The sequence below is a fragment of the Anomaloglossus baeobatrachus genome, chromosome 1, assembly GCF_048569485.1.
Source record: "Anomaloglossus baeobatrachus isolate aAnoBae1 chromosome 1, aAnoBae1.hap1, whole genome shotgun sequence".
In the NCBI taxonomy this organism is placed as follows: Eukaryota; Metazoa; Chordata; class Amphibia; order Anura; family Aromobatidae; genus Anomaloglossus; species Anomaloglossus baeobatrachus.
Window position 1 is genome coordinate 666,093,372 of NC_134353.1, and position 25,235 is coordinate 666,118,606.

At 50.0% G+C, this 25,235-nt stretch overlaps 1 protein-coding gene across 1 annotated transcript; it reads left to right on the forward strand.

Annotated features, from left to right (window-relative positions):
- The first annotated feature begins 5,216 nt into the window (after positions 1–5,216).
- Positions 5,217–24,501, forward strand: ISCU (iron-sulfur cluster assembly enzyme). The gene is made up of 5 exons (XM_075320016.1): positions 5,217–5,433; positions 8,227–8,340; positions 10,719–10,829; positions 10,994–11,072; positions 22,945–24,501. The coding sequence occupies exons 1-5, from the start codon at positions 5,344–5,346 to the stop codon at positions 23,025–23,027; spliced, it is 477 nt and encodes a 158-aa protein (XP_075176131.1). The 5' UTR covers positions 5,217–5,343; the 3' UTR covers positions 23,028–24,501.
- The last annotated feature ends 734 nt before the right edge of the window (positions 24,502–25,235 follow it).

The following is a 25,235-nucleotide window of genomic DNA, read 5'->3' on the forward strand; positions in this document are numbered from 1 at the left end:
GGCATACATATCGAGTACCTTACATATTTTTCTTTTGAATCCCTGCAGCGCGTCTGGTCGAGCATCATACTGTGGGAGCCAGGCGGCGCCCGGCACATAGGGCAAGGTTATCGGCTTTATGGGAACAACTGCCTCAGGTCCCGAAGCCGCTGCTCTTACAACCGGAGCAGCATCCACCGCACCAACGTTACCCTGGTCGGGTGGAGGCAGCGCCGCCACACTTCCATCATCTGGCACCGACATCTTCGCGCACCCCCTTGGTTTTCACTCAGCATTCTTTCGCGCGCTGTGGCCCTCTGGGAACTTCTGGTTCCAGCCTCACACTCAGGACGAAGGGCGGGGCATCTGCTTTGCGCGCTTTTGCGGGGAAGATGGCATTTGGCGCGAAAAGATAGCGGAAAATGGCGGAAAAAAATCTTGACTCGCGGTTTTCGGTCTTCAAGGCGCACGTCACCCAGGTAAGTTGGTCCTGCTCAGATCCTGTTCGTGACATCAGGTAATTTGAGGGTGTGCCGCCACCACGTCAGCAGCCGGGCTGCTCGGATCCGGATCCGCGGTGGCTCGAGAGGGCTCCGGACCCGGGGGTCGTGTGGCTCCTCAAACGAAGGGGGGTTATGTACAGGGGATGGTGTGGAAAGTTTGTGACGCCACTAGTGGTGCGTGGTAAGGTGGAGTACCATCGCTGCAGCTGGGAGTACCCGGTGGTGATAGTGTGGGCAGCTAGGTGTTTAACCCCTCCACAGGTAGGGGGGATGCCCCGGGACTCGGTGATGGTGACTGGGAGGTGCCGTTGGGATGGTAAGGGTCACTTGCGTACTCACTCAGTCCAATAACTCTGACACCAACAACTGTAGTAAACCAAAGTTCTGGACACCGCTGCCGCTTGAAGGGAGCATGCCTGGATCCTGTGCCCGTTGGTGTTGCCTGTTAGTTTGTGACCTTTGCCTTGGCACCTTGTTTTCTAGTTGGTTACTTTAGTGTGAAACTAATTGGGTCCCGTCCCCAGTATGGCTAATTGGGTGAGCTTGCTCTCAGGTTTCACGCTTGGGATTTTCTGGACCGTATGTGTGGAAAGTCCTATCCCCCTCATTGTGCTAGTACCCCGATTTTGGAGAGGGTGGAGAACGTATCTTGAAGGCTCCGTCCTTGTCGGGTAAATTGTCAGGACGCCTGAAGCTACTCCCTGACCTAGGGTCCACGTACCCCGTCGTGCCCTGGCCCCTGCCCGGTGATGGCACAAGGCCGCCGGCTGTCCTGCTCGACAGTCCGTGCACCTTTTCATGATCCCCCTGCGACCGGGTTCCAGCTCCTACCAGGCCCAGACCAACGTCTGCCACCTAGTAGTTTCAAGGAGCCCAGCTCCTGACCTCCTTTCTCTTTCTCCTCCAACACTAAACCGCCCCTTGACCTCTCCTCTTGATAGTCACTGCTCAACTGACTGTCTCCTGACACTCCTGACTTCCCCTTAACCAACCCCCCAAGTGGGCGACCCTATTCCACTCATGCCGTCCACTGGTGTGTCTGGTGGGTGTGGTGCAGAGTGTTCCTAGGATTTTGATTAGCTTGTTCTTAGCAACACCAATGGTTAGGGACCCTTAACCAAGGAGGAGGTGGATATTGCATGGAAGGTCAGATTGCACAATACCCTGTGACGACCTGATAGGCCAGGGCGTCACACAGGCATCTCCCCTAATTGGAGGATGCCTTAAATACATAGTACCTCTCAGCCATAGGCTTAGAGGCATTTTCAGGAAATGGCGCACCGGCCCTTTAAGAAGAGGGACGGTATGTGGGCGTGCGCACACTCAACCTAAGCGCATTACCGGGGAGCTTGTGCGGCGTGCACAGGCCCCAGGGCAGTCAGATGAGCACATGTGCAGTGACGGAGCTGCGAGGGAGGATGCAACCCACTGACTAAGTCGGTGTCCCTGCAGGCGCTACAGTACTCCCCCCTTTATGCCCCCTATTTTCCAGGCCTGAAGGAAGCTTCTCTCTAGCAACTTGTCTTCAGAGATGGTGGGTGAAGACATGGCCAGCGGTCCTAGGTTTATTGGTCCCTATTAGGTAACCACTGTCATTAAGGGCTCATTCACATGACCGTTCCGTCTGTCCTGGTCAGTTCCTGTTTTTTTGGGGACCCACGGACAGGACCATCTTTTCAATATCTTTTGTGTAGGATCGGATGGCACACTGAAGCACTTTCGTGTGCATCCGATCCTACGAAAAAACACACTGGATGCCGTATGTCCGTTCCGAAATTATGGTGCATGTCCTATTCTGTAATTCTATTCTGCTGTGCTGACAGACTTTCCTTTGTATAAGCTTCTGTGCTAACAGACCTTCCTTTTACCCTTCCATTGCACACTCTGCTGTGCTGATACACCCTCTTTTCCGCACTCTCTTATACAGCCTGCTGTCCTGACAGCCTCCTTTCCCCCTTTCATTGTATAGAGAGCTGTGCTGACAGACCCTCCTTTTCCTCCTCCATTGTATACTCTGCTGTGCTGACAGACCCCCTTCTCCCTTCATTATAATAATAACTAGAAGGTGGCCCGATTCTACGCATCGGGTATTCTAGAATTTACGTATTGTGTAGTTCATGTATGATTTTTGTTATTATATATATATATATATATATATATATATATAGATGTTGTTGTGTGTAGTTACCAAGTGTTTGTGTAGGGCGCTGTACATGTTCTGGGTGTTGTCTGGGTGTGACGGGGGGTGAGAGCGGTGTTGTATGTGTGTTGCGTTGTTTGTGGAGCGCTGTGTGTCTGTAGCGTTGTGTGTGTGTGTGTTGCGCGGTTTGTGTGTGTGTGGTGTGTTTTGGGGGAGGTATGTTTTGTGCAATGTGTGTGTTGTGCGGTATGTGCGTATATTTGTGTGTGCAGCGTTGTCTGTGTGTGTGGGTGTCTGTGTAGGGCAGTTGTTTGTGGTTCCCAGTATGTGTGTGGTGTGTTGTGCAGTGCGCGCGCGTGTGTGTGTGTGTGTGTTGGGGGGAGGTGTGCACTTCCCATCGTGCTCCATCCCCCATGCAGCGCACTCCCCATCGTGCTCCATCCCCCATGCAGCGTACTCCCCATCGTGCTCCATCCCCCATGCTGCACAGGCCTATGTGCTTCATCCCCCCATGGTGCGCACTCCCCATCGTGCTCCATCCCCTATGCTGCGCACTCCCAAACGTGCTCCATCCGCCATGCTGCGCACTCCCAAACGTGCTCCATCCGCCATACTCCGCACTCCCCATCGTGCTCCATCCCCCATGCAGCGCACTCCCCATCGTGCTCCATCCCCTATGCTGCGCACCCCCCATCGTGCTCCATCTCCCATGCTGCGCACTCCCAAACGTGCTCCATCCGCCATGCTGCGCACTCCCAAACGTGGTCCATCCGCCATGCTGCGCACTCCCAAACATGCTCCATTCGCCATGCTGCACACTCCCAAACGTGCTCCATCCGCCATGCTGCGCACTCCCAAACGTGCTCCATCCGCCATGCTGCGCACTCCCAAACGTGCTCCATCCCCCATGCTGCGCACCCCCCATCGTGCTCCATCCCCCATGCTGCACCAGCATCAGCCTCTCTACCCGCAGCATCAGCCTCTCTGCCCCCAGCATCAGCCTCTCTCCTCCCAGCATCAGCCTCTCTGTCCCCAGCATCAGCCTCTCTGTCCCCAGCATCAGCCTCTCTCCTCCCAGCCTCAGCCTCCCCCAGCATCAGCCTCTCTCCTCCCAGCATCAGCCTTTTCTGTCCCCAGCATCAGCCTCTCTCCTCCCAGCCTACCCCAGCCTCAGCCTCAGCCAGCATCAGCCTCTCTCCTCCCAGCATCAGCCTCTCTCCTCCCAGCCTACCCCAGCCTCCCCCTCTCTCCTCCCAGCATCAGCCTTTTCGGTCCCCAGCATCAGCCTCTCTCCTCCCAGCCTACCCCAGCCTCAGCCTCCCCCAGCATCAGCCTCTCTTCTCTCAGCCTCCCCATCCCAGCCTCTTCCAGCACGCCGTGCTCCTCTGCCGACACTCACAGATCCGATCGCATACACTCACACACACCCACACATTGACGATATTGCACATACGCGCTCATACTCACAACATCCGGAGATACCACATGCTTCTGGACATGTGATCCTCCGGCAGGTCCTGGAAGCTCACAGCACAGTATCGCCGCTGAGAAGCAAGCGATATCCCAGGATGTTGTGAGTATGTGGATGCGATGTGAGGTGTGTGTGCTGTTATGTGTGTGCGTGTGTGTATGTTCCGCCGCTGCAGGACCTTGATGCCTTGGTAACTATGCTACCATGGTTACCAGCGTATCTTGTCCCCCGCTCGCACGGGAGCCTACACCAGCATACGCCGGCCAGCCCCAGCAATGCGAGGGTATGTGTCGGCTGGTTTGGCGGCGTACGCTGATGTGGGCTCCCAGGGGTACAGTACTCACCTGGTAGTCGTGGCTCCATGACCGTGTCGGTTCGGGGAATGCGTGGGGGGGTTGGGGCCAGAGCTAGCGTGCATTGCGTGAGGGGGGCGAGGCGTGGCCGAGTTGCCAATGCCTGCAGGGTGCCGGGGTGAGAGGCCAATCTGTGGGGGGGCGGAGCCTGGGCGAGCGGCCGGCCAATCCGTGCGGGGGCGCAGCGGCCAATCCGTGCGGGGGGGCGGGGCCATGGCGAGCCCAGCGGCCAATCAGCTTTGTGTCACCGACAGACAGACTAAGGCAATTATATATATAGATAATATATTTATTCATTTATATAGCGCTATTAATTTCACAGCACTTTACATACATTGGCAACACTGTCCCCATTGGGGCTCACAATCTAAGGTCCCTTTCAGTATGTTTTTGGAGTGTGGGAGGAAGCCGGAGAACCCGGAGGAAGCCCATGCAAGCACGGGGAGAACATACAAACTCCTTGCAGATGGTGTCCTTGGTGGGATGTGAACCCAGGACCCCAGCGCTGCAAGACTGCAGTGTTAACCACTGAGCCACCGTGCCGCCCCTCCATTATAAAGTCTGCTGTGCAGACAGACCCTCTTTTCCCCCTCCAATGTATACTCTGCTGTGCTGAACAGAGTCTCTTTTCCCCCCTCCATTGTAGACATTGCTGTGCTACTGAGTACTGACAGACCTTCCTTTGCCTCTTCCATTGGTGACTAGCGATCCCGCCCCTCCTCCAGCCCCATTTCACGTCCTTACATAATACAGGACACGCCCCCATCAGGTGACCCAGGACTTCAGGCTCCGGCAGAGGCCGCACGTCAGGGCTGCTGTGATAGCGCCACGTGACTTCCGTACACAGCAGCGTCAGCGCGCCGCCATCTCCGCCGTGTTGACTGTTGGGCAGACGTAATGGCTGGAGTGGGACGTCTGTTTTGCTCCGTGTGGAGTAGGTGTGCGGCGCCGGAGCTGCGGGTCCCGTGTGCCGCCTACCACAAGAAGGTGCGTACATTGCTGTGTCATGTGGGGTATGAGGAGAGGTCACCGCCCCGCGGCCGGGGAGGACGGCAGCAGGCCCTTCTGTGGGGTACCCGGGCGCCGGACCGTGCAGAGGCTGCCGGCGGGGCCTGTCAGGACGGGCTGCGGCTGTCGGCGGACTCCCAGCGTGTACAGGAGCTGCGCAGCGGGTGCTTGTGGCTTGGGCAGGTCTGTCCTGAGTCTACAGCATGTCCTGTACCTGGCACCGCCTGCAGCACCTGCTCCTGGGGTTTGCTATAGCAGGGCTGCACTTAGGACCAGGGATCACAGGCTGTGCGCACCATCATCAGTTTTTGGTGAATTTATTTATGCTGCGTCAAAACCCCAGTGTCTTCCAGTCTCATAACGTCAATTTCTTCTGTGAATTTTATGTGCAGATTTTCCCAATAAACTTTGCATTAGATGCAAAAAAGCCCCCATGATGTGTGGAAACGCTCTCAACATGCTCTGCATTTGGATGCGGTAATTTCTGCACCTCTTGGCAGGAAAAATGCACTTTTTTTTTAAATAGAATTTTATACCTAGTGTTTCTGGACACCAATGAATGCTAAAGAGATAGATATGTAGATATAATTGCACCCTGTGGAGGAGCTTATTGGACAGCTTTTCATAATTAAAGGGAACCTGTCACCAGTTGTTTGCCCTATAAGCTGTGGCCACCACCACCGGGCTCTTATATATCGCATTCTAACATACTCTTATATAAGAGCCCAGGCCGCTGTGTAGAACATAAAAATCACTTTATAATCAGCTAAACTGGTCGCTGCGGTGGATGTGGCTCAAATGGGCATCTTCGTCCTCCGGTGCCGCCTCTGTTTTCCTTCTGAAACCGCGGTGCATGACTCATCCGATGTCATACACACTTGCTGGCATTCAGGTCCTGAGCAGGGCAGATCAAAGTATTGTAGTGCGCATGCGCGGGACCGGCGAGTGTGTATGACGTAGACGAGTCGTGCACACAGGCTTCAGACGGAGGACGAAGATGGACGAAAGAGGCGCTGACACCGGAGGACGAAGACTCCCATTTGAGCCACATCCACTGCAGCGACCAGTTTAGGTAAGTATTATAAAGTGATTTTTACGTTCTACACAGCGGCCTGGGCTCTTATATACAGTATGTTAGAATGCGGTATATAAGAGCCTACTGGTGGCAGCAGCTTATAGGGCAAAAAACCTGGTGACAGGTTCCCCTTAAATTTAAAACTGATGTGGGGTCCCTCTTATTTTTGATAAGCAGTAAAGGTAAAGCAGACAGCTGTGGCCTGATCGGACCGAGAAAACAATCGCAGCATGCTGTGATTGTAATGAGTCTTTCTCTCGCACCCATTCAAGTCTATGGGGCGAGAGAAAGATCGCACTGCACTCACATTACACAGGTGTACCGCGAGTGCAGGGCGAGAATCGCAATAGCTGTCTACGATGGAGAGAGGGAGATAAATCCCTCCCTCCCCTCCTGAGAGCCGGCCTGCCCCCCGCAGCTGAGGTCTGCTCGCACAGTCGGACCTCAGTCGCAGGGACACTCACATGACACTCTGCTCCCGCTATGCTGCCAGCGCGAGCAGTGTGTCATGCGAGGATCGCACTAGTATCCCGTGTGGCCCCGGCCTTACACCTCATGTACACATGTTCTGAAATATCACCTGAAGCTACAAATACATCAGCTAGTGTTGACTGGCAGGTAGCATCATTTGCATTAAAAAGTCTGAGAGCACACAGTAACTGTGCCAGTGACATCTTGTCCAGGAGAAAATGGTTTGATGTAAGCACTTTTTTTGCTTTGTGCTTTATTGAATTAGTTTTAAGAATTGTTCACATTTTCTCCTCCCAATTCAATGACATTGAGACACTTCATTGGTAGATATTTTATGTAGAAATGCCTTGACATGTTAGTGTGGATCTAGCTGTTTGATAATGTGTACATAGTGAATGGATGTGCTTCTAAATTCTAATCATTATATAGTTACTTGGTAGGAGGATATCATGGAGTCATGTAGGATGTTGGTGCAGCTGAACTGCATGCCAGTTTGCGGCAATTACCGGAATAGACCCAACCACTATTGTTAAATTTAAGTTGGTTCTGAAGCCTTTCATTAAAGATAATCTGTCAGCAAGTTTTGGTGTATAATCTGAAGACAGCATGCTGTAGGGGATAACAGAGATTTCAGCTATGCCTCTCATCACACTGTGCTCTTTACCTGCAATGTTTGCTTTAGCTTCACAAGATTATCATTGCTTGACCAGGTCATCTAGTCCGGCACTTCCCCCTGCTGTGACTAGCAGCTCATTGTCTATAGACTTTGTACATGACCTGGTGCAAGCAGGAGCAGATTTCTCAGCACTATTGCATTGCTAAATGTAAAAACTGATTGCGTCAGAACCACTGCATCCTGTAAACAAAGTTTTACATAGTTGGATTCACAGTCGCTTCTCCTATAACATGCTGCTTTAAGATGAGGTAGCAAGAACCTGCTCACAGATTCTCTTTAAGGCTGTGAAGGGGACCTCTGGTTTTGTTGAGTGATAATATCCTGATCTCCCTCCCCTCCCACTGCTACCCCTATAATTGTGAAACTTTTTATTTATTTTGAATTATTATTTTATTCTTTTCCTTTTGAGCAGTTGCTTCTTGCCCGTGTAGGTCATGCATTACATAAGATTTACTGCGTAGCAGGTTGGCAAAGCTACAATATTTCCAGTCAAGGGCAGGGGAAACTTTTTTGACCTTCATCCAATAACTCTCTATTTGTATGTTAACAGGTTGTTGACCACTATGAGAACCCACGGAACGTTGGCTCTCTTGACAAGAACGCCAAGAATGTTGGAACGGGCCTAGTGGGTGCGCCAGCGTGTGGAGATGTAATGAAACTGCAGGTTTGTATTTCATGTTGCATAATACAGGGAACAGCACTGCTGAATGTAATTTTGCATCAAACTATTCCTGCTAGCATCAGATTGTACATCCAGTCCCCAAGATTTGTGTGTGTAATATGACCAGGGTCACTAATGATTGTACCGTATTTTCCGGACCATAAGGCGCACATAAAAGCCTATGATTTTCTCAGAAATCGACAGTGCGGCTTATAACCCGGTGCGCTTTATAAATGGATACAGTACAGTACATCGATTGAGCATTACGGCCACCGTAGTCAGGAGCCTCACTGAGTGCGGTGATATGTACAGATCTGTGCGCGGGAGCAGCGCGGGTTATCTCTGCCCCAAAAATGCCTCCTGTTAAGCGACATGCTTTATGATGCAGATTTTAAGATTAAGGCTGGGGCCACACGGGCACTACTGCGATCCCCTTGCATGGCACTCGGCTCGTGCTGGCAGTACAGCAGAGCCGAGTGTCATGCCTGTGTCCTTGCAACTGAGGTCCGTTCGTGCGAGCAGACCTCAGCTGCGGGGGGCGGGCCGGCACTCAGGAGGGGAGGGAGGGATTTCTCTCCCTCTCTCCTGCGTAGTCTGCTATTGTGATTCTCGCACTGCACTGGCAGTACACCGTTGTACCGCGAGTGCAGTGCGATTTTTCTCTCGCCCCATTCACTTGAATGGGTGCGAAAGAAAGAGTCTCGCATTACAGTCGCAGCATGCTGCGATTGTTTTCTCAGTCCGATTAGGGCTGAGAAAATAATCGCTCATGTGTGCTGACACACAGGCTAGAATTGGTCCGAGGGGAATGCGATGTTTTATCGCACTCCACTCGCACTGTTTTTCTCGCCGTGTGGCTTAGCCCTAAAGCTATAAATCATGCAGTAGAGCATGGAAATAGAGCAGCTGCAAGAGAAGTCAACATAAATGAATCTATGGTGTGTAATTGGAGGAAACAAGAAGATGCACTGCGCCAGGTAAAGACCAAACTGAGTTTCCGAGGAATCAAAGCAAGATGGCCACAGTTGGAGGACAAAATAGAACAGTGGGTTATCGAACAGAACCGCTGGTAGAGGCGTCTCCACTGTCTCTATTCAACTGAAAGCCACAGCGTTAACACGCGACATGGAGATCAGAGTTTCAAGGAGGTCCTTCATGGTGCTTTCGTTTTATGAAAAGACGTAAGCTCTCCATCCGCGCCAGAACTACGGTCTGCCAGCAACTGCCAAAGGATTATGAAGAGAAGCTGGCCATTTTCCACACCTGCTGCACAACCAAGATAAATGAAAAGAAAATCCAGCCAGAACACATCACTAACATGGATGAGGTCCCCCCTTATCCCCGTAAATCGTACTGTTGAGAAAACGGGGACCAGTATCTATATCTATATCTGTATCTATACGCACCACAGGAAACGAGAAGTCCTCTTTCACTGTAGTTCTCGCCTGTCAGGCTAATGGCCAGAAACTACCACCCATGGTCATTTTCAAGAGAGAGACTTTTCCCCAAAGAAAAGTTTCCTGCTGGTGTCATCAAAGCTAACCCAAAGGGCTGGATGGACGAGGAGAAGATGATTGAGTGGCTGAGGGAGGTCTAAGTCAAGAGACCGGCGCCTCCTCTTTCGGCCATCTTGCTCCTCTGTCTTCTGAAGCCTGTGTGCATGACGCGTCCACGTCATACACAAATCGCCGGCACTGAAGTCCTGCGCAGGACCTCAGTGCCGGCGAGTGTGTGTGACGTGGACGCGTCATGCACACAGGCTTCAGAAGACAAAGGAGCAAGATGGCCGAAAGCGGAGGTGCCGGTCTCTGAGAACAGCGCCGCCCATCTGGACAAGCAGCACTGGAGTGACCGGTTTCGGTGAGTACTGTATTATAAAGTGAGTTTTATGCTGTGCAGCGCGGCCTGCGCTCTTATATACAGCATGTTACAATGCTGTATATAAGAGCCCACTGGTGGTGGCCGCAGCTTAGGGGCCATAAAACTGGTGACAGGTTCACTTTAATGCGCCGCGGCTTATAATCCGATGCGCCTTATATATGAACCTAGGCGCCTTAGCCGCCGCTCATTGCTAATGCGGCTTATAATCCGGTGCGCCTTATGGTCCGGAAAATATGGTACTTGTTTTGTGGATACAGGCACAGCCTATACATTAATGTGTGGGTTACCTTTTATTTTGTGGGTCAATACAATTCTAATGATGCCAAATGTTTGTTTTGCTACAATCTTAATTAATACCTTTTTATGCCTTTTTTTTATTTTGTCAATAGCTCTGTTTGAGGCTTACTTTTTTGCTGGGTTAGTTGATATTTCAATTGGTGCATATTTTTCAACCTGATTACTTTTTATGAGAGATGTAACTGGTAGTCGTTGTCTTGCAGATTGAAGTGGATGAAAGTGGAAAAATTGTTGATGCCAGGTTCAAAACATTTGGCTGTGGTTCTGCAATTGCTTCCAGCTCTCTTGCTACTGAATGGGTGAAGGGCAAAACGGTAATTATTATTGGATCATTTTACATTTCACTTTTATATCTATCATTTTGGGTTGTTTTTGTTTTCAGTCTTCAATTTTCATATCTCCTTAGTGATCTTGGTGAAGGAAAACCACTTTCTTGCCTAATGCAAAATATTCTCATCAGTAATTTTGTATTTGATAGGTTGATGAGGCAATGACAATCAAGAATACCGATATTGCCAAAGAGCTCTGCCTTCCTCCAGTGAAGCTGCATTGTTCTAGTAGGTATTTTATCACCGCGCCCATGGGTGGGACTGGGAGAAGTTCTTCGTCATAGCTTGTCTATCGAATATACATTCTAGTACGGTTTCATATTGGATATCTGTTAATATTTGAAGATTTTATTGCAGTTTTATTAAATACTGTGTCTATAGCCATCCCTATTCACTTTAAGATCTGATTCATGCAGTGGGAACCTTAGTTTACTTTCACTAGATGAAAATGAGGAAAAATGTTTACATGCCAGTGATTTATTACATTTACTCTGATGGACCCAAAATGTTCATGTATTAGGCTATGTGCGCACTAGAAAAGTGATTTTTCGCAAGAAAATTTCTTGAGAAATTTCTGGGAGTTGAAGATTTCCGCACCTGCGGAAAAATCTGCGGGAAAAACGCATGCGGATTTGCCACGAATTTGCCGCAGGTTGGTCCCTGCGGTTTTGCAATAAATAATATAGATAGATCGATAGACAGATAATGGATAGAGGGAAAGATGGATAGATAAATAGATAGATGAGAAAGACCTATATAATGTCCCACCTCCCTGCATTTTCTAAGCTGGCACCCTTTAGTGACTTTCATGTGGCACTAAAGGGTACTTAGCCTTGTATTTAGCCATAAAATCAATAAATTAAAAAAAAAACGACATGCGGTCCCCCATCTTTTGTAGCCAGCTAGGGTAAAGCAGACGGCTGCAGCCTGCAAACCACAGCTGGCAGCTTCACCTTGGCTGGTAATCCAAAACAGAGGGCACCCCACGCTGTTATTTTACATTAAATAAATAATTTAAAACAAAAAACGTGGGGTCCCCCCCAAATTGCATCACCAGCTGAGGTAAAGCTGACAGCTGTGGTCTGGTATTCTCAGACTAGGGAGGTCCACTGTTATTGGACACTCCCCAGCCTAAAAATAGCAGGCCGCAGCCGCCCCAGAAGTGGCGCATCCATTAGACGTGCCAATCCTGGCGCTTCGCCCCAACTCATCCCGTTGCCCTGGTGCGTTGGCAAACGAGGTAATATATGGGGTTGATGCCAGATGTGTAATGTCACCTGGCATCAAGCCCTGGGGTTGGTGAGGTCAGGCGTCTATCAGATACCCAACATCACCAACCCAGTCAGTAAGAAATAAAAAAAAATAGACAACAAAAACAGTTTTTTATTTGAAAAAACACTCCCCAAAACATTCCCTCTTTCACCAATTTATTGAAAAGAACAATCAATTCCACGTCTGGCGTAATTCAATAAGGGGGGGGGGTCCCACGGCGATTCCTACCATAGTCGCTGTCCCAGTCACATTGGCTGGGAGAGCAATGCAGTGACCTGAGCTAACATCAATAGCCCAGGTCACTGCATGGGATGCCGAGCGCTGCTGCCAGGAGGATAGATGAGATCATTACCTGCTGTGATCATCTCCTGTACTGCTGACGTCAGCGCTGTCACTGACTTCTATGCCCGCCGCGTTGTCAGAAGTATCGTGAGAGCCCGTGACATCACCACTAGTGACAGTCTCGGGCCGCTCGCGAGACGGGCATAGACAGCAGTGACCGCGGTGACGTCAGGAGGCAGGAGATCGTCACAGCAGGTAATGGTCTCACCTCCTGACAGCAGCGATCGTCATCCCCGCGGCTGCCAGCACTGCAGGGTGTCAGTGTCTGCCTTCGCTGCCGCGTGACAGGCTGCTGACACTGCGGGTGTGATGCCCTGGGCAAGCCAGGGGTCACAGGTAATGACACCCTACACCCCGGATAGGTACACCAAAGCTAAACCTGAAATCCTTGTTGCCTTCCTCCAGGGGCTGATGTCCACACCAGGGGGTGGGCCAGGCGGTTGGCTCCGCCCACCGAGGAGTTCACAGTCCTGGAGGCGGGAAAACCAGGCAGTTAGTTGAAGAGATAGAGATGAGTTTAGGAGGAGAGTGGTAGAGGAGCAAGTGAGAGGAGTTGAAGTGGAAAGAGAAAAAGTGACAGTTTGGAAGCCTGAAGTTAGTCCGGGTGTGTGCCCCGGACTGAGACAGCAAGGTTAGCAGACGACGGTGACCGTCTGCAGTGGAGGCTGATCGGAGGTTGCCGAAAGGATCGTGGACGGGTGGTGGCCCGGCGGTACCGGACCGGTATACAAAGAGAAGCCAGCACCATTGGCAGGGGCCTTTCGGATCCTGGCAAGGCTAGGAGTCGCCGTAAATTTGCCAAATCCGTCAGTGAAGAGGACCTCCGGGTCTCCAAACAACTAAGTCCCGATTGAAGGCAACAGTCCAACCGTATGAGAGAAACACCGCCACGGCACCAGTTTCTCAGGGCCAGCGCCTGCGGGCAAAGAGGGGCTCCTCCGGCCCATATCCAAGTCGGGGAGCGGGTTACCGGTGGGAATCCATCGCTACCAACATTGAACTCAGGTGCAGGGAAAGAGACAGTCACCGTTAACTACCGGGGAAAAGCAACAGCAGCCGTCCGTGGGAACCGTCTTTCCAGCCGTGTGTTTTACCGAGAACTGTCAACGTCTCAGGCTGAGTGAGTACCACCGTGCCGTGAGGCACAGCGCTGCCCCCGCGACCCTGCACCTCAGCAAGCCTCGCACCCGGCCTGCCATCCATCCCTACCCCATCACCGGGCCCCGGGACAACCAACCCCCTACCCACGGAGGGGAGAAATAACAACAAAGCTGCTCCCTGTCACCGCTCCCGGGATCCCCATACAGAGCAGCGGTGGTGTCCACACAATCACCACAACCGTGGGTTGCGTCACGGACAATAAATCCCCAAAACCAATCCCCTTTTCACTCACGGGCGAGGAGCGCCGCTCGAGTCCCCAGGATCCGGCACATCGCTTGAGCCACCGAGCAGCAGAGGCCGCAGCAGCAGCGGCAGCCGGACCCGAGCAGTGGGAGAGCGCAGCGTCCCCTCCTCCGCCCGCGACACGGGCACACACTGACACGCTGCAGTGCAGGCAGCCGCAAGGCTGGAGTGGGACACAGACTGCCCGGGCACCTGGAGGTCGCACGGAAGTGCTTCTGTGCGGCGTCCAGGCAGTGTGACGTCTGTGTTTTCTCTGCTCAGCTTCCTCTTCCTGGCATAATGACATCGCTTCCTGCAAAACCGCAGGCAGCGATGAGCAATTACCGCAGGTAAATCGCGGCTATACCGGGGGTATACCGCACATCATTTGCTACCTGCGGTATACCCCCGTAATTTCGAGATTACATTACAGTGAATGAAGTGAAATTCCGGGGGTATTCCACAGGTACCTGCGGAAAATAATGGACATGCTTGTTTTCTCAAGAAATTCTTCTCAAGGAAATTTCTTGAGAAAAATCCGCAGTGTGCGCACAGCTATTTTTTTTTCACATAGGATTTGCTGGGAAATGTCTGCACAAAGATTGCAGACATTTCTCAAGAAATTTCAGCGGAAAATCCGCGGGTAAAATGCACTAGTGCGCACATAGGATCTTCTAAGGCTATGTCTCATACCATGTCCAGTAAAGATAGAGCAATTGATGCTCTATATGTGAAAAATGGAGCTCTAGCCTTTCCTATAGAATGGGACAATGATCCTTTTTCACAGAAATAAAAATAATTTTAGGCACGCCTCCATTGGATGGGATTCCTAAGCATGACCTACCTGCAGGTGGTACTGATTTTCTTTATCAAACTGTTGTCCCATTGCTCATAAGCATTAACGGTACCGATTTTAATTGCCATCTCTTAGCCTTCTGTTTGTAAAGGCTGATATTCTTGTAACCTACAAGCATTTTCTAGAAGTGACAGCTGCCACTCCAACCTATCCTTCTCTCTCCAAATGAGTTAAATGTCCTGGTTACGAAGATGCTGCTGCTTCATTGTAGTGTGATCCCCTAACTTCCTCTACCATTTATAATGCATGAGCTGACAAAATTATATTGGAAGCCAGAAAACAAAAAAAATCTCAGTCACACCCACACGCATGAGGAATAACCTTAAAACCACTGACACAGTAAGTAACATGGATCTTATGGCAATGGTACTTTTCATCCGTTATTTAAATGTAATGTGTGTGTGAGAGAGGGAGGAAGAGATTTTTTTTTTTTGGTGACCAGAAGTGAATTTACAGTCTGGGCATGCCCGGAAACAAACAAGGGATCCGTCGCCTGATTCAGTCATCGGATGATGACGGATGCGGCGCCCATAGGCTTCCATTCTAAAAAGACTGACCGCGCTGGATCCGTCACTTTCATTTTTTTTCCCGGTCCCAAAAAACTCGGCTTTCGACGTTTCTTCCAGCGACTGCGCAGGCAAATTTTTGCCAGATCCGTCATACGACGGATGAAACGCAAGGCCATGTGGCACAATCTGGCGCTAAAATGAGTCTGTGGGGAAAAAACTGATCCGGTGACATCCGACGCCGGATCAGTTTTATCCGCAATTCGCCGGATTGTACCTGATGGCAAAAAACTGATATGTGAAAGAGGCCTTATAGGAAGGAAAAATGGGCAAAGTAGAATAAGGGAGTCAAACATGATCCAAATTGTGATGACAAGTGGTTTTGTAAGCTATATTGAATAGTTAGCACTAGCAAAAGTGGTCCATTTTAAGGACCACTGATGTACGGCAATAGGATTATTGATGGCCAAAGCTCCATTATGCTTGGGGGTGGGGCAGACTGTTAACCTGTCTTAATAGATTTCAAGCTGATTGAACATTTGTGGGATGTGCTGGAGGAACAAGTCTGACCCTTGAAGGCCTCTCCTTTAAAGGGAACTTATCATGTCCCGTAACACTAAACCTGCAGATATGGGGTTAATTTGCAGGTTAGTAGCCATCTAAAGCTGTGTGTCCACAGATTCTAAAAGCCCTGCTACAAGGAAGAAATTAACTGTATCCCTCCCTGCACCGTGCGGCTTACAATCAGATGTGTGCTGGCGCGGCTTCAGTCACTCCTCAGGACATAGTGAGTGGCAGCTGTAACCATACTGGCCACTGACAGCTGACTCCGCAGTGCACCAGTGCAGGGCGTGCTTACAGCTGTCAATCACTATGTACTCATTGGTAACTGAAGCTACACCCCTATGACTGCAAGCCAGGTAAAGTTAATTTCGTTGCGGCAGCTGGGCTGTCAGTGCAGTGGCCACACGGCTTTAGTGCGCTAATAACCTGCAGAGTAACCCCATGTCTGTAGGTTAATGGTGTTCGGAGACCTAACAGGTGATTTACTTTAAAGCTTGGCAGGACTTAAACTGCCGCTATTAAAACCTAGATGGTAAATATCACAGGATAGTTTTTGAGGTCTTGTGGAGCTCTTCTCTCAGCAGGTCAAATTTGCATTGGTGGCATGAGAGGGACCTACACAATATAAGGCAGGTGGTTTTAATGTTCCATATATTGTGAATCATGTGGGTACATAGTCATATGCAGTGTTGGTGGTCACAGCTCCATTCTTTGAATTTCCAGTTATCATGTTCCCCCTAAGTTTAGTCACTGTCCAGTTAGGCGATGTTTAATTGCTGTATATTTCAGACCTTGCTCCGTAGCCACATTTTAGCTCCGTTTAGAGCAGAGACCTGATCTGTGATTACACCTTGGCTGCTGTGTCTACAGAGTGTTTGAGGTAGTCTGAGACCATCACGTTTACTATTGACCACCAAAAAAATCATAGTCTCAACTATCTTTGTTGTCATAAGCTAGCTGAGAAGAGCTCAGGGCAGATGAGAGCTAGACTCCCTGACAGAACAAGTGGACTGGATTCTGTTAACTCCTTCTGCAGCCAGCAATTCATAGAGAAACAAAGCCTGTAACGATGCAATGTTTTTTGACACAACTGCAAAAATGATTTTCTTTGTCTCTCCATTGGGAGACCCAGACAATTGGGTGTATAGCTACTGCCTCCGGAGGCCACACAAAGTATTACACTTTAAAAAGTGTAACCCCTCCCCTCTGCCTATACACCCTCCCGTGTATCACTGGCCCATTAGTTTTATGCTTTGTGTTGAAGGAGGCTGACACTCACACAATGCTCCACATTTTAGTCAGCAGCAGCTGCTGATTATATCGGATGGAAGAAAAGAGGGCCCCTAACAGGGCTCCCGGCATGCTCCCTTCTCACCCCACTGAGTCGGCGGTGCTGTTAAGGTTGAGGTACCCATTGCGGGTACACAGGCTGGAGCCACATGCCGTTTTCCTTCCCCATCCCTTAGGGGCTCTGAGTGAAGTGGGATCCTAACCGGTCATCCAGCCACTGGGACCGGGCTCCCTCCGCAGCCCCTGGTGGTATCTGCCGGACAGGAGACTGAGTATCGTCGGGGACATGGCCCTGCATCTACAGGTACTCTGTGTCCCCTTTGGGACGCTGCATGAAGCACCTTGGCCTCAGACGCTGCAGCGACTGCGGTGTGATTTTTTTTTTTTTATTTTTTTTTTTTTTGACCGGGACTACCGCGCCGACGATGCCTGTTTGCCGGCTGCGGTTTTTACTTTAGTCCCCGGCTTTTGCGGCCTAGTGTATTAAACTCCCGCCCCTGGGCCTGCCAGTCAGGGGGAAGGGCGGGACGGTCGGTATGACGCCGACGGTGAGGGCTGGAGCACACTTCGCTGTCCTCCTCCCCCCTCACTGTTCACTATGGGGCGCAGATTCCCGCACTTTTGTGGTTCCGCCCTCGGCTCCCTCCTCCCCTCGGAACGCCGGCAGCCATTGTTTTATGGGATGATTCTGCCGGTGGAGATCTCAGATCGTGCTCACTGTTCGGCAGCACTGCAGCTCTGGGAGAGGGGGTTCCTAACCGGTCGCCATGCACTGGGACCGGGCTCCATCCGCAGCCCCTGGGGGATTCTGACGGACAGGAGACAGGACATCATCAGGGACAGAGCCCTGCATCCATAAGGTACTCTGTGTCCCCTTTGGGGGACGCTGCATACAGCACCTGGGTTACAAACGCTGCAGCGGTTGCTGTGTGGTTTGTGAGACCGGGACTACCGCGCCGACCGCGCCTGTTTGCCGGCCGCGTTTTTAACTTTAGTCCCCGGCTCTTGCGGCCTAGTACCATATACTCCCGTTCCCGGGCCTGCCAGTCAGGGGTAACGACGGGACGGCCGACGGGACGTCGGCAGTGAGGGCTGGAGCATACTTGGTATCCTCCTCCCCCCTCACTGTGCACTGTGGGGCACCAGTTTCCCAATCGGGTGCTGGCCCCCCTTGGGTGCCGAAGTGTATGTATGTATGTATGTATGTATGTATGTATGTATGTATGTATATGTGTGTATATATATATATATATATATATATATATATATATATATATATATATATATATATATATATATATATATATATATATATATATATATATATATATATATATATATATATATATATATATATATAATATATATATATATGTGTATGTATGTATGTATGTATGTATGTATATGTATATGTATTTTATTTATATGGTATATGATTTCACTGTTCGGCAGCACTATTTGCTTTTGGCTATATACCCTCGCTGATTACTAAGAGGTGACATCAGCAGGTCGTCCGCAAACAGTAAGGGTGCCAAGGCACAGGCTTTCTTTGCAACCTGTACCTCTTGTGCGGCTATATTGCTGGCAGGTTCCACCTATCATTGCAAATGCTTGGCCCCTGGGGCACTCACTCAGCCGGAGCCTCTGGCACGGGTGGGACCCTCGGCTCAGGTGGTACCACCGGTTTCCACGGCACAGATGGCAGGGACAGCGTTTGCACGTTTTGACTGAGCAACTCTCTGAGTCATTCCATGGCCCAGTCTATGAACAGAGGGGCTGCTAAGCTAGAAGCTTTGCAGTCCAGACCGGTAACACAGGGCCAGGGAGCCGTGAGTTCATCGCCCCCAGGCCCCTCTGGGTCGGTACAACAAGGGGCTCCTGGGGTAACACCCAGATCCCACGGTGAGAACTCCGACACGGACCGCGGCCTCACACAGGCTAACCGGGCTCGCTGAGAACCTTCCACGACTTCACTGTCGTAGTTAAGGATGAAGCGGAGGTCGCAGCTCAGGGCTCTGAACCTAACGTTGCGCTCAATCTGGATACACCTGAAGGGGACGCCATAGTAAATGACCTTATAGCGTCCGTCGACCAGGTGCTAGACCTCTCTTCCCCATCTTCTCCTATGGAGGAGTCGGCTTCACAGCGGGAGAAACACCAGTTTAGGTTCCCCAAATGTACACGGAGTGCGTTTTTTTTCGATCACTCTAACTTCAGAGAGGCTGTCCAGAAGCACAGAACTTTCCGGACAAGCGCTTTACTAAGCGCCTTAATGAACCCTTTTCCCCCCTGACTTAGTTAAGGGTTGGGCTCAGTGTCACAGGGTGGATCCTACAGTCTCCAGACTGGCGGCTAGATCCGTAGTATTAGTGGCAGATGGTTCATCTCTCATGGATGCCACTGACAGGCAAATAAAGCTTATGATGAAATCCATCTTTGAAGCCATAGGCGCATCTTTTACTCCGGCCTTCGCAGCCGTGAGGGCTCTCCAAGCTATCTCCGCTTCTCTGGCTGAGATTAATGCGGTCGCACGTATCTCTGCCCCGCAGGTTGTGTCCTTGGCTTCTCAAACGTCCCAGCCCTCCTCGTCCAACAGGCCACAGAAGAGCCAGAGGAACTCTTCTCCACGGCGGTCTAAGTCACGTCCTCCATTGAGCTTTTCAGGCGGTGGACACTCTGACAACAGAAGGAGTGGTGATCCCCGTTCCCCTCAGGAACGCGGTCGCGGTTTTTACTCCAATCTGTTCGTGGTGCCAAAAAAGGACGGCTCATTCCGTTCCGTTTTGGACCTCAAATTGCTCAACAAACATGTGACAACCAGGCGGTTTCGCATGGAATCCCTCCGATCTGTCATCGCTTCGATGTCCCAAGGAGACTTCCTAGCATCAACCGACATCACAGATGCCTATCTCCATGGCAGATCGCTCAAGAGCATCAACGCTTCCTGCGTTTCGCCATCGGGGACGAACACCTTCAGTTTGTGGCACTGCCTTTCGGCCTGGCGACAGACCCACGGGTCTTCACCAAGGTCATGGCATCCGTCGTAGCGATCCTACACTCTCAGGGCCACTCGGTGATCCCTTACCCAGACGATCTCCTAGTCAAGGCACCCTCTTGGGTGGCTTGTTAACACAGTCTGACCGTTGCTCTGGAGACTCTCCAGAGGTTTCGGGTGGATCATCAATTTTCCAAAGTCAAAATTGTCTCCGACCCAGTCACTGACGTACCTCGGGATGGAGGTTCATACTCTCTCAGCGATGGTCAAGCTACCGCTGGACAAACAGCGGTCGCTGCAGACAGGGGTGCAATCCCTTCTTCGGGCCCAGTCGCACCCCTTGAGGCGCCTCATGCACTTCCTGAAGAAGATGGTGGCAGCAATGGAGGCAGTTCCATTTGCGCATCCTCTCCAATGGGACATTCTGAGCAAATGAGACAAGAGGCCGACGTCCTTAGACAGGAACGTCTCTCTGTCTCTGGAAGCCGAGACCTCACTTCAGTGGTGGCTTCTCCCCACTTCTCTGTCGAAAGGAAAATCCTTTCTGCCCCCATCCTGGGCTGTGGTCACGACGGACGCGAGCCTGTCAGGATGGGGAGCGGTTTTTCTCCACCACAAGGCTCAGGGAACCTGGACTCTGACAGAGTCCTCCCTTCAGATCAATGTTCTGGAGATAAGGGCAGTGTATCTAGCCCTCAAGGCGTTCCATCGGTGGCTCGAGGGCAGGCAGATCCGCATACAGTCTGACAACGCCACGGCGGTTGCGTACATCAACCACCAGGGCGGCACTCGCAGTCGTCAAGCCTTCCAAAAGTCCGGCGGATTCTGCTGTGGGCGGAGGCCACAGCCTCCACCATCTCCGCGGTTCACATTCCGGGCGTAGAAAACTGGGAAGCAGACTTCCTCAGTCGCCAGGGCATGGACGCGGGGGAATGGTCTCTCCACCCGGACGTGTTTCAAGAGATCTGTTGCCGCTGGGGAACGCCGGACGTCGATCTCATGGCGTCTCGGCACAACAACAAGGTCCCGGCATGCATGGCACGGTCTCAGGACCACAGAGCTCTGGCGGCGGACGCCTTAGTTCAGGATTGGTCGCAGTTTCAACTGCCTTATGTATTCCCTCCTCTGGCAATGCTGCCCAGAGTGTTGCGCAAGATCAGGTCCGACTGCCGCCGCGCCAGTCTCGTCGCTCCAGATTGGCCGAGGCGGTCGTGGTACCCCGATCTGTGGCATTTCACGGTGGGGCAACCGTGGGCGCTCCCAGACCGACCAGACTTGCTATCTCAAGGGCCATTTTTCCATCTGAATTCTGCGGCCCTCAACCTGACTGTGTGGCCACTATGAGACAGGCCAGGAAACCAACGTCAGCCAAGATCTGTCACAGAACTTGGAGGATCTTCTTAGCCTGGTGCTCTGAGAGGGGGTTTACCCCCTGGCCGTTTGCCTTACCCAGTTTTCTTTCCTTCCTTCAATCGGGATTGGACAAGGGTTGTCTCTCGGCTCTCCCTAAGGTCAAGTCTCGGCGCTTTCCGTGCTTTTTCAAAAGCGTCTAGCCAGGCTTCCGCAGGTCCGCACGTTCCTGCAGGGAGTTTGCCACATAGTCCCACCTTACAAGCGTCCGCTGGAACCCTGGGATCTCAACATGGTTCTACGCGTCTTTCGCAGAAGGTGGCATTTCTAGTGGCGGTTACTTCACTCCGTAGAGTGTCAGAGCTTGCAGCGCTGTCACGTAAAGGCCTTTTCCTGGTATTTCACCAGGATAAGGTGGTTCTGCGTCCGGTCCCGGACTTTCTCCCTAAGGTGGTGTCCACTTTTCATCTCAATCAGGATATCTCCTTACCTTCATTTTGCTCTCATCCAATTCACCAATATGAAAAGGATTTGCATTTGTTAGATCTAGTGAGAGCACTCCGGATCTACGTGTCTCGCACGGCGCCAATGCGCCGCTCTGATGCGCTCTTTGTCCTTGTCGCTGGCCAGCGTAAGGGGTCGCAGGCTTCCAAGTCAACCTTGGCTCGGTGGATCAAGGAACCGATTTTTGAAGCCTGCCGTCCTTCTGGGCTTCCGATTCCTTCAGGGCTGAAAGCCCATTCTACCGGAGCCGTGGGTGCGTCCTGGGCATTGCGGCACCAGGCTACGGCTCAGCAGGTGTGTCAGGCGGCTACCTGGTCGAGTCTGCACACTTTCACGAAACACTATCAGGTGCATGCCTATGCTTCGGCAGATGCCAGCCTAGGTAGGCGAGTCCTTCAGGCGGCGGTTGCCCACCTGTAAGAGGGGGCCGTTGTTTCGGCTCTTATTATCGAGGTATTCTTTTACCCACCCAGGGACTGCTTTTGGACGTCCCAATTGTCTGGGTCTCCCAATGGAGCGACAAAGAAGGGAATTTTGTTTACTTACCGTAAATTCCTTTTCTTCTAGCTCCTATTGGGAGACCCAGCACCCGCCCCTGTTCCCTTCGGGCTGTTTGTTCTTTTGTGTACACATGTTGTTCATGTTGAATTGTTCTTTTGGTTCATGGTTTCAGTTCTCCGAACATCCTTCGGATTGAATTTACCTTAGACCAATTTATAAGTTTCCTCCTTCCTGCTTTGGCACCAAAACTGATGGGCCCGTGATACACGGGAGGGTGTATAGGCAGAGGGGAAAGGTTACACTTTTTAAAGTGTAATACTTTGTGTGGCCTCTGGAGGCAGTAGCTATACACCCAATTGTCTGGGTCTCCCAATAGGAGCTAGAAGAAAAGGAATTTACGGTAAGTAAACAAAATTCCCTTCTTAATCCCAATATGCACACATTCAGGGGGAAAAAAATACAAGTGTTGGGTGTATCAGAGTGGTCCTCTCTATTTAGATGTACTCACTTTTTTTTTTTTTTTTTTTTTTTTTTCAGTGCTAGCGGAAGATGCAATCAGAGCTGCCTTAGCGGACTACAGACTAAAGCAAGACAAGGAGGAGGCAGCAGCCAGCGGCTAGTGTCTATCCTGTCATCCAGCTTTCTTGACACTTTGTAATGCCGTTCTCATAGGATATAGGACATGCCTTTTACCATTAGAACAGCAGACTTAATAATACGCACAATAATACAGCAGCTTGTCAAACTGTGTGAATGTTCTCTGTAACTGTGATTTCTGTCTGGTTTCATAATGTACTCTAAGAACAAGTCAGAGTATTGGTCTTGGTTGTGGCCAGTGTACTGATTCTGTTCAAAAACAGCAGTATACAATGTGTGTAAAATGCTGCAACTACTTGTGAATACATTTACTCTACTTAAGACAGGTCCGCCGTTTCCCTCACTCTTTGGTATGTGGATTTATTTAATGTTACAAATTGAGTCACAATGTACCAGTGTTAATATTTTTATGCAGCACACACCACACGTCTGTGTAGTACATAACACCTACCTGTGTAAGAAGCTATTCAGCTCTATGTACATAACACGTATATTAGAATAACATAAGGCTATGTGCCCACCGGACTCTGTACCCGCGGATTTTGCCGCAGAAAACCTGCGGATTTATCTGGATTTTCTAGATAAATGTGCAGGTTTTAGCAAGTACAGACATTCCCCATGTTATCCTATGGGACATGGGGAGTGTCTGTGTCCATGCTGCAGTATGTGTGGCTGCGGAACATGCTGCGGATGTCCCGCAGCCGCACGTAACTGCATTGTCAATTATTCCTGCGGAATTCCCGGCTTTCCAGTATGGAGATAGAGGCTGGGACTTCCGCAGGTAGGTTGCATGAATGTCCGCAGGTTTACTGCAGATATTTCGCTGGAATCCCGCAGCTATGTATAGCTGCGGATTCCGGGAAACCTGCGAACATACCTGCGTACATACCTGCAGATATATCCGCGGGTACAGAGTCCCGTAGGCACATAGCCTTTAGATCGGGAACTCTGGAATATGGTATCTCTAGATGGTATGTTGCAAACCTATACCTACCCAAAAGAGCGTTTTGTGGACTAAATCACAAATAGCAGTGTGCCGTGAATCCTAATGGAAGGCACAGTGTAAAACTGATATTACATTTTTTTTTTTTTTTTCTTAGATGCATAAAGCTGCACCAAACTTCCCAGTGTGAACCTGACTTTAACCTAGTTGAAAGCAAGTTAACATTACTATATGATTTACTACAAACTATTTGTTTTCATCTGAAAAACTTCTTTCTTGCTTTAGATCTAAAATGTGTCACAAGTATTGTGGTCTGATTGTGTGGGTTTTTCGTTTTTTTCTTTTCTATTTTCGGAGACATATATATGGATTCTAAGGAAGCTGTTTATCCAAAGTGAAAACTGAAATATATATAATTTTTTTTCTTGCAGATGAAAGGGGCTTAATTCAAGCTTCATAGTTTTATATGTAGTGTATAGTGTAAGCAAGGAAACATGATCACCTGCCTTTCCTTACTGTATATATTTCATATTAAAAATAAAATGTAAAATCAATTTGTCATTTTAAAATTATTTTATGCAAGCTGCTACGACTGTTGCAATGCAGATGTGAGCATAGCTTGACATACTTTCCTAGATGTGTTATAACAATTCTTTACTGTATGAACGGGAACCTGTCAAGCCCCTTTTTCTCTAAACTGTCCCCAATGTTTTATTGATGCGATGTGCAATATTAACATGGTGTTCTCAAACAAGTCTCCAGTATTTATTTGAAAAAAAAAAAAACAAACACACACTTATTATGCATCACATACCTTCTTTCAGTCATCAGGGTGGCACTTTGTAGAGTTTCAGTCATGGTCTTCATCAAATTATGCACACCCATCGCAGTCTGATTGCTGTGATGATGCAGACGTCACGGCAATCGCCTAGTAAATTCAAGGCAATGCAGGATGATAAAATTTTATTAGATCCTGGGAACTTTTTTGTTTGAGAACACAATGTTATTGATGTACATTACATTAGTAACAAGACATTTGGGGCAGTTTAATATAGAAAAATGACATGACCCATTCCTTTTTTTTTTTTTTTTTTTTTTAAGCACAAATTTTTACATATGGTGGGAACACTAATATCTACATATTTGCACCCAAACTCTTCCCTTTTTCAAGATCATAAAAGCAGTATTTAAATTACCAATTTTAGTAGTGGTAGTTATAAATTGTCTTTCTTTGTCGCTCCATTGGGAGACCCAGACAATTGGGTGTATAGCTTCTGCCTCCGGAGGC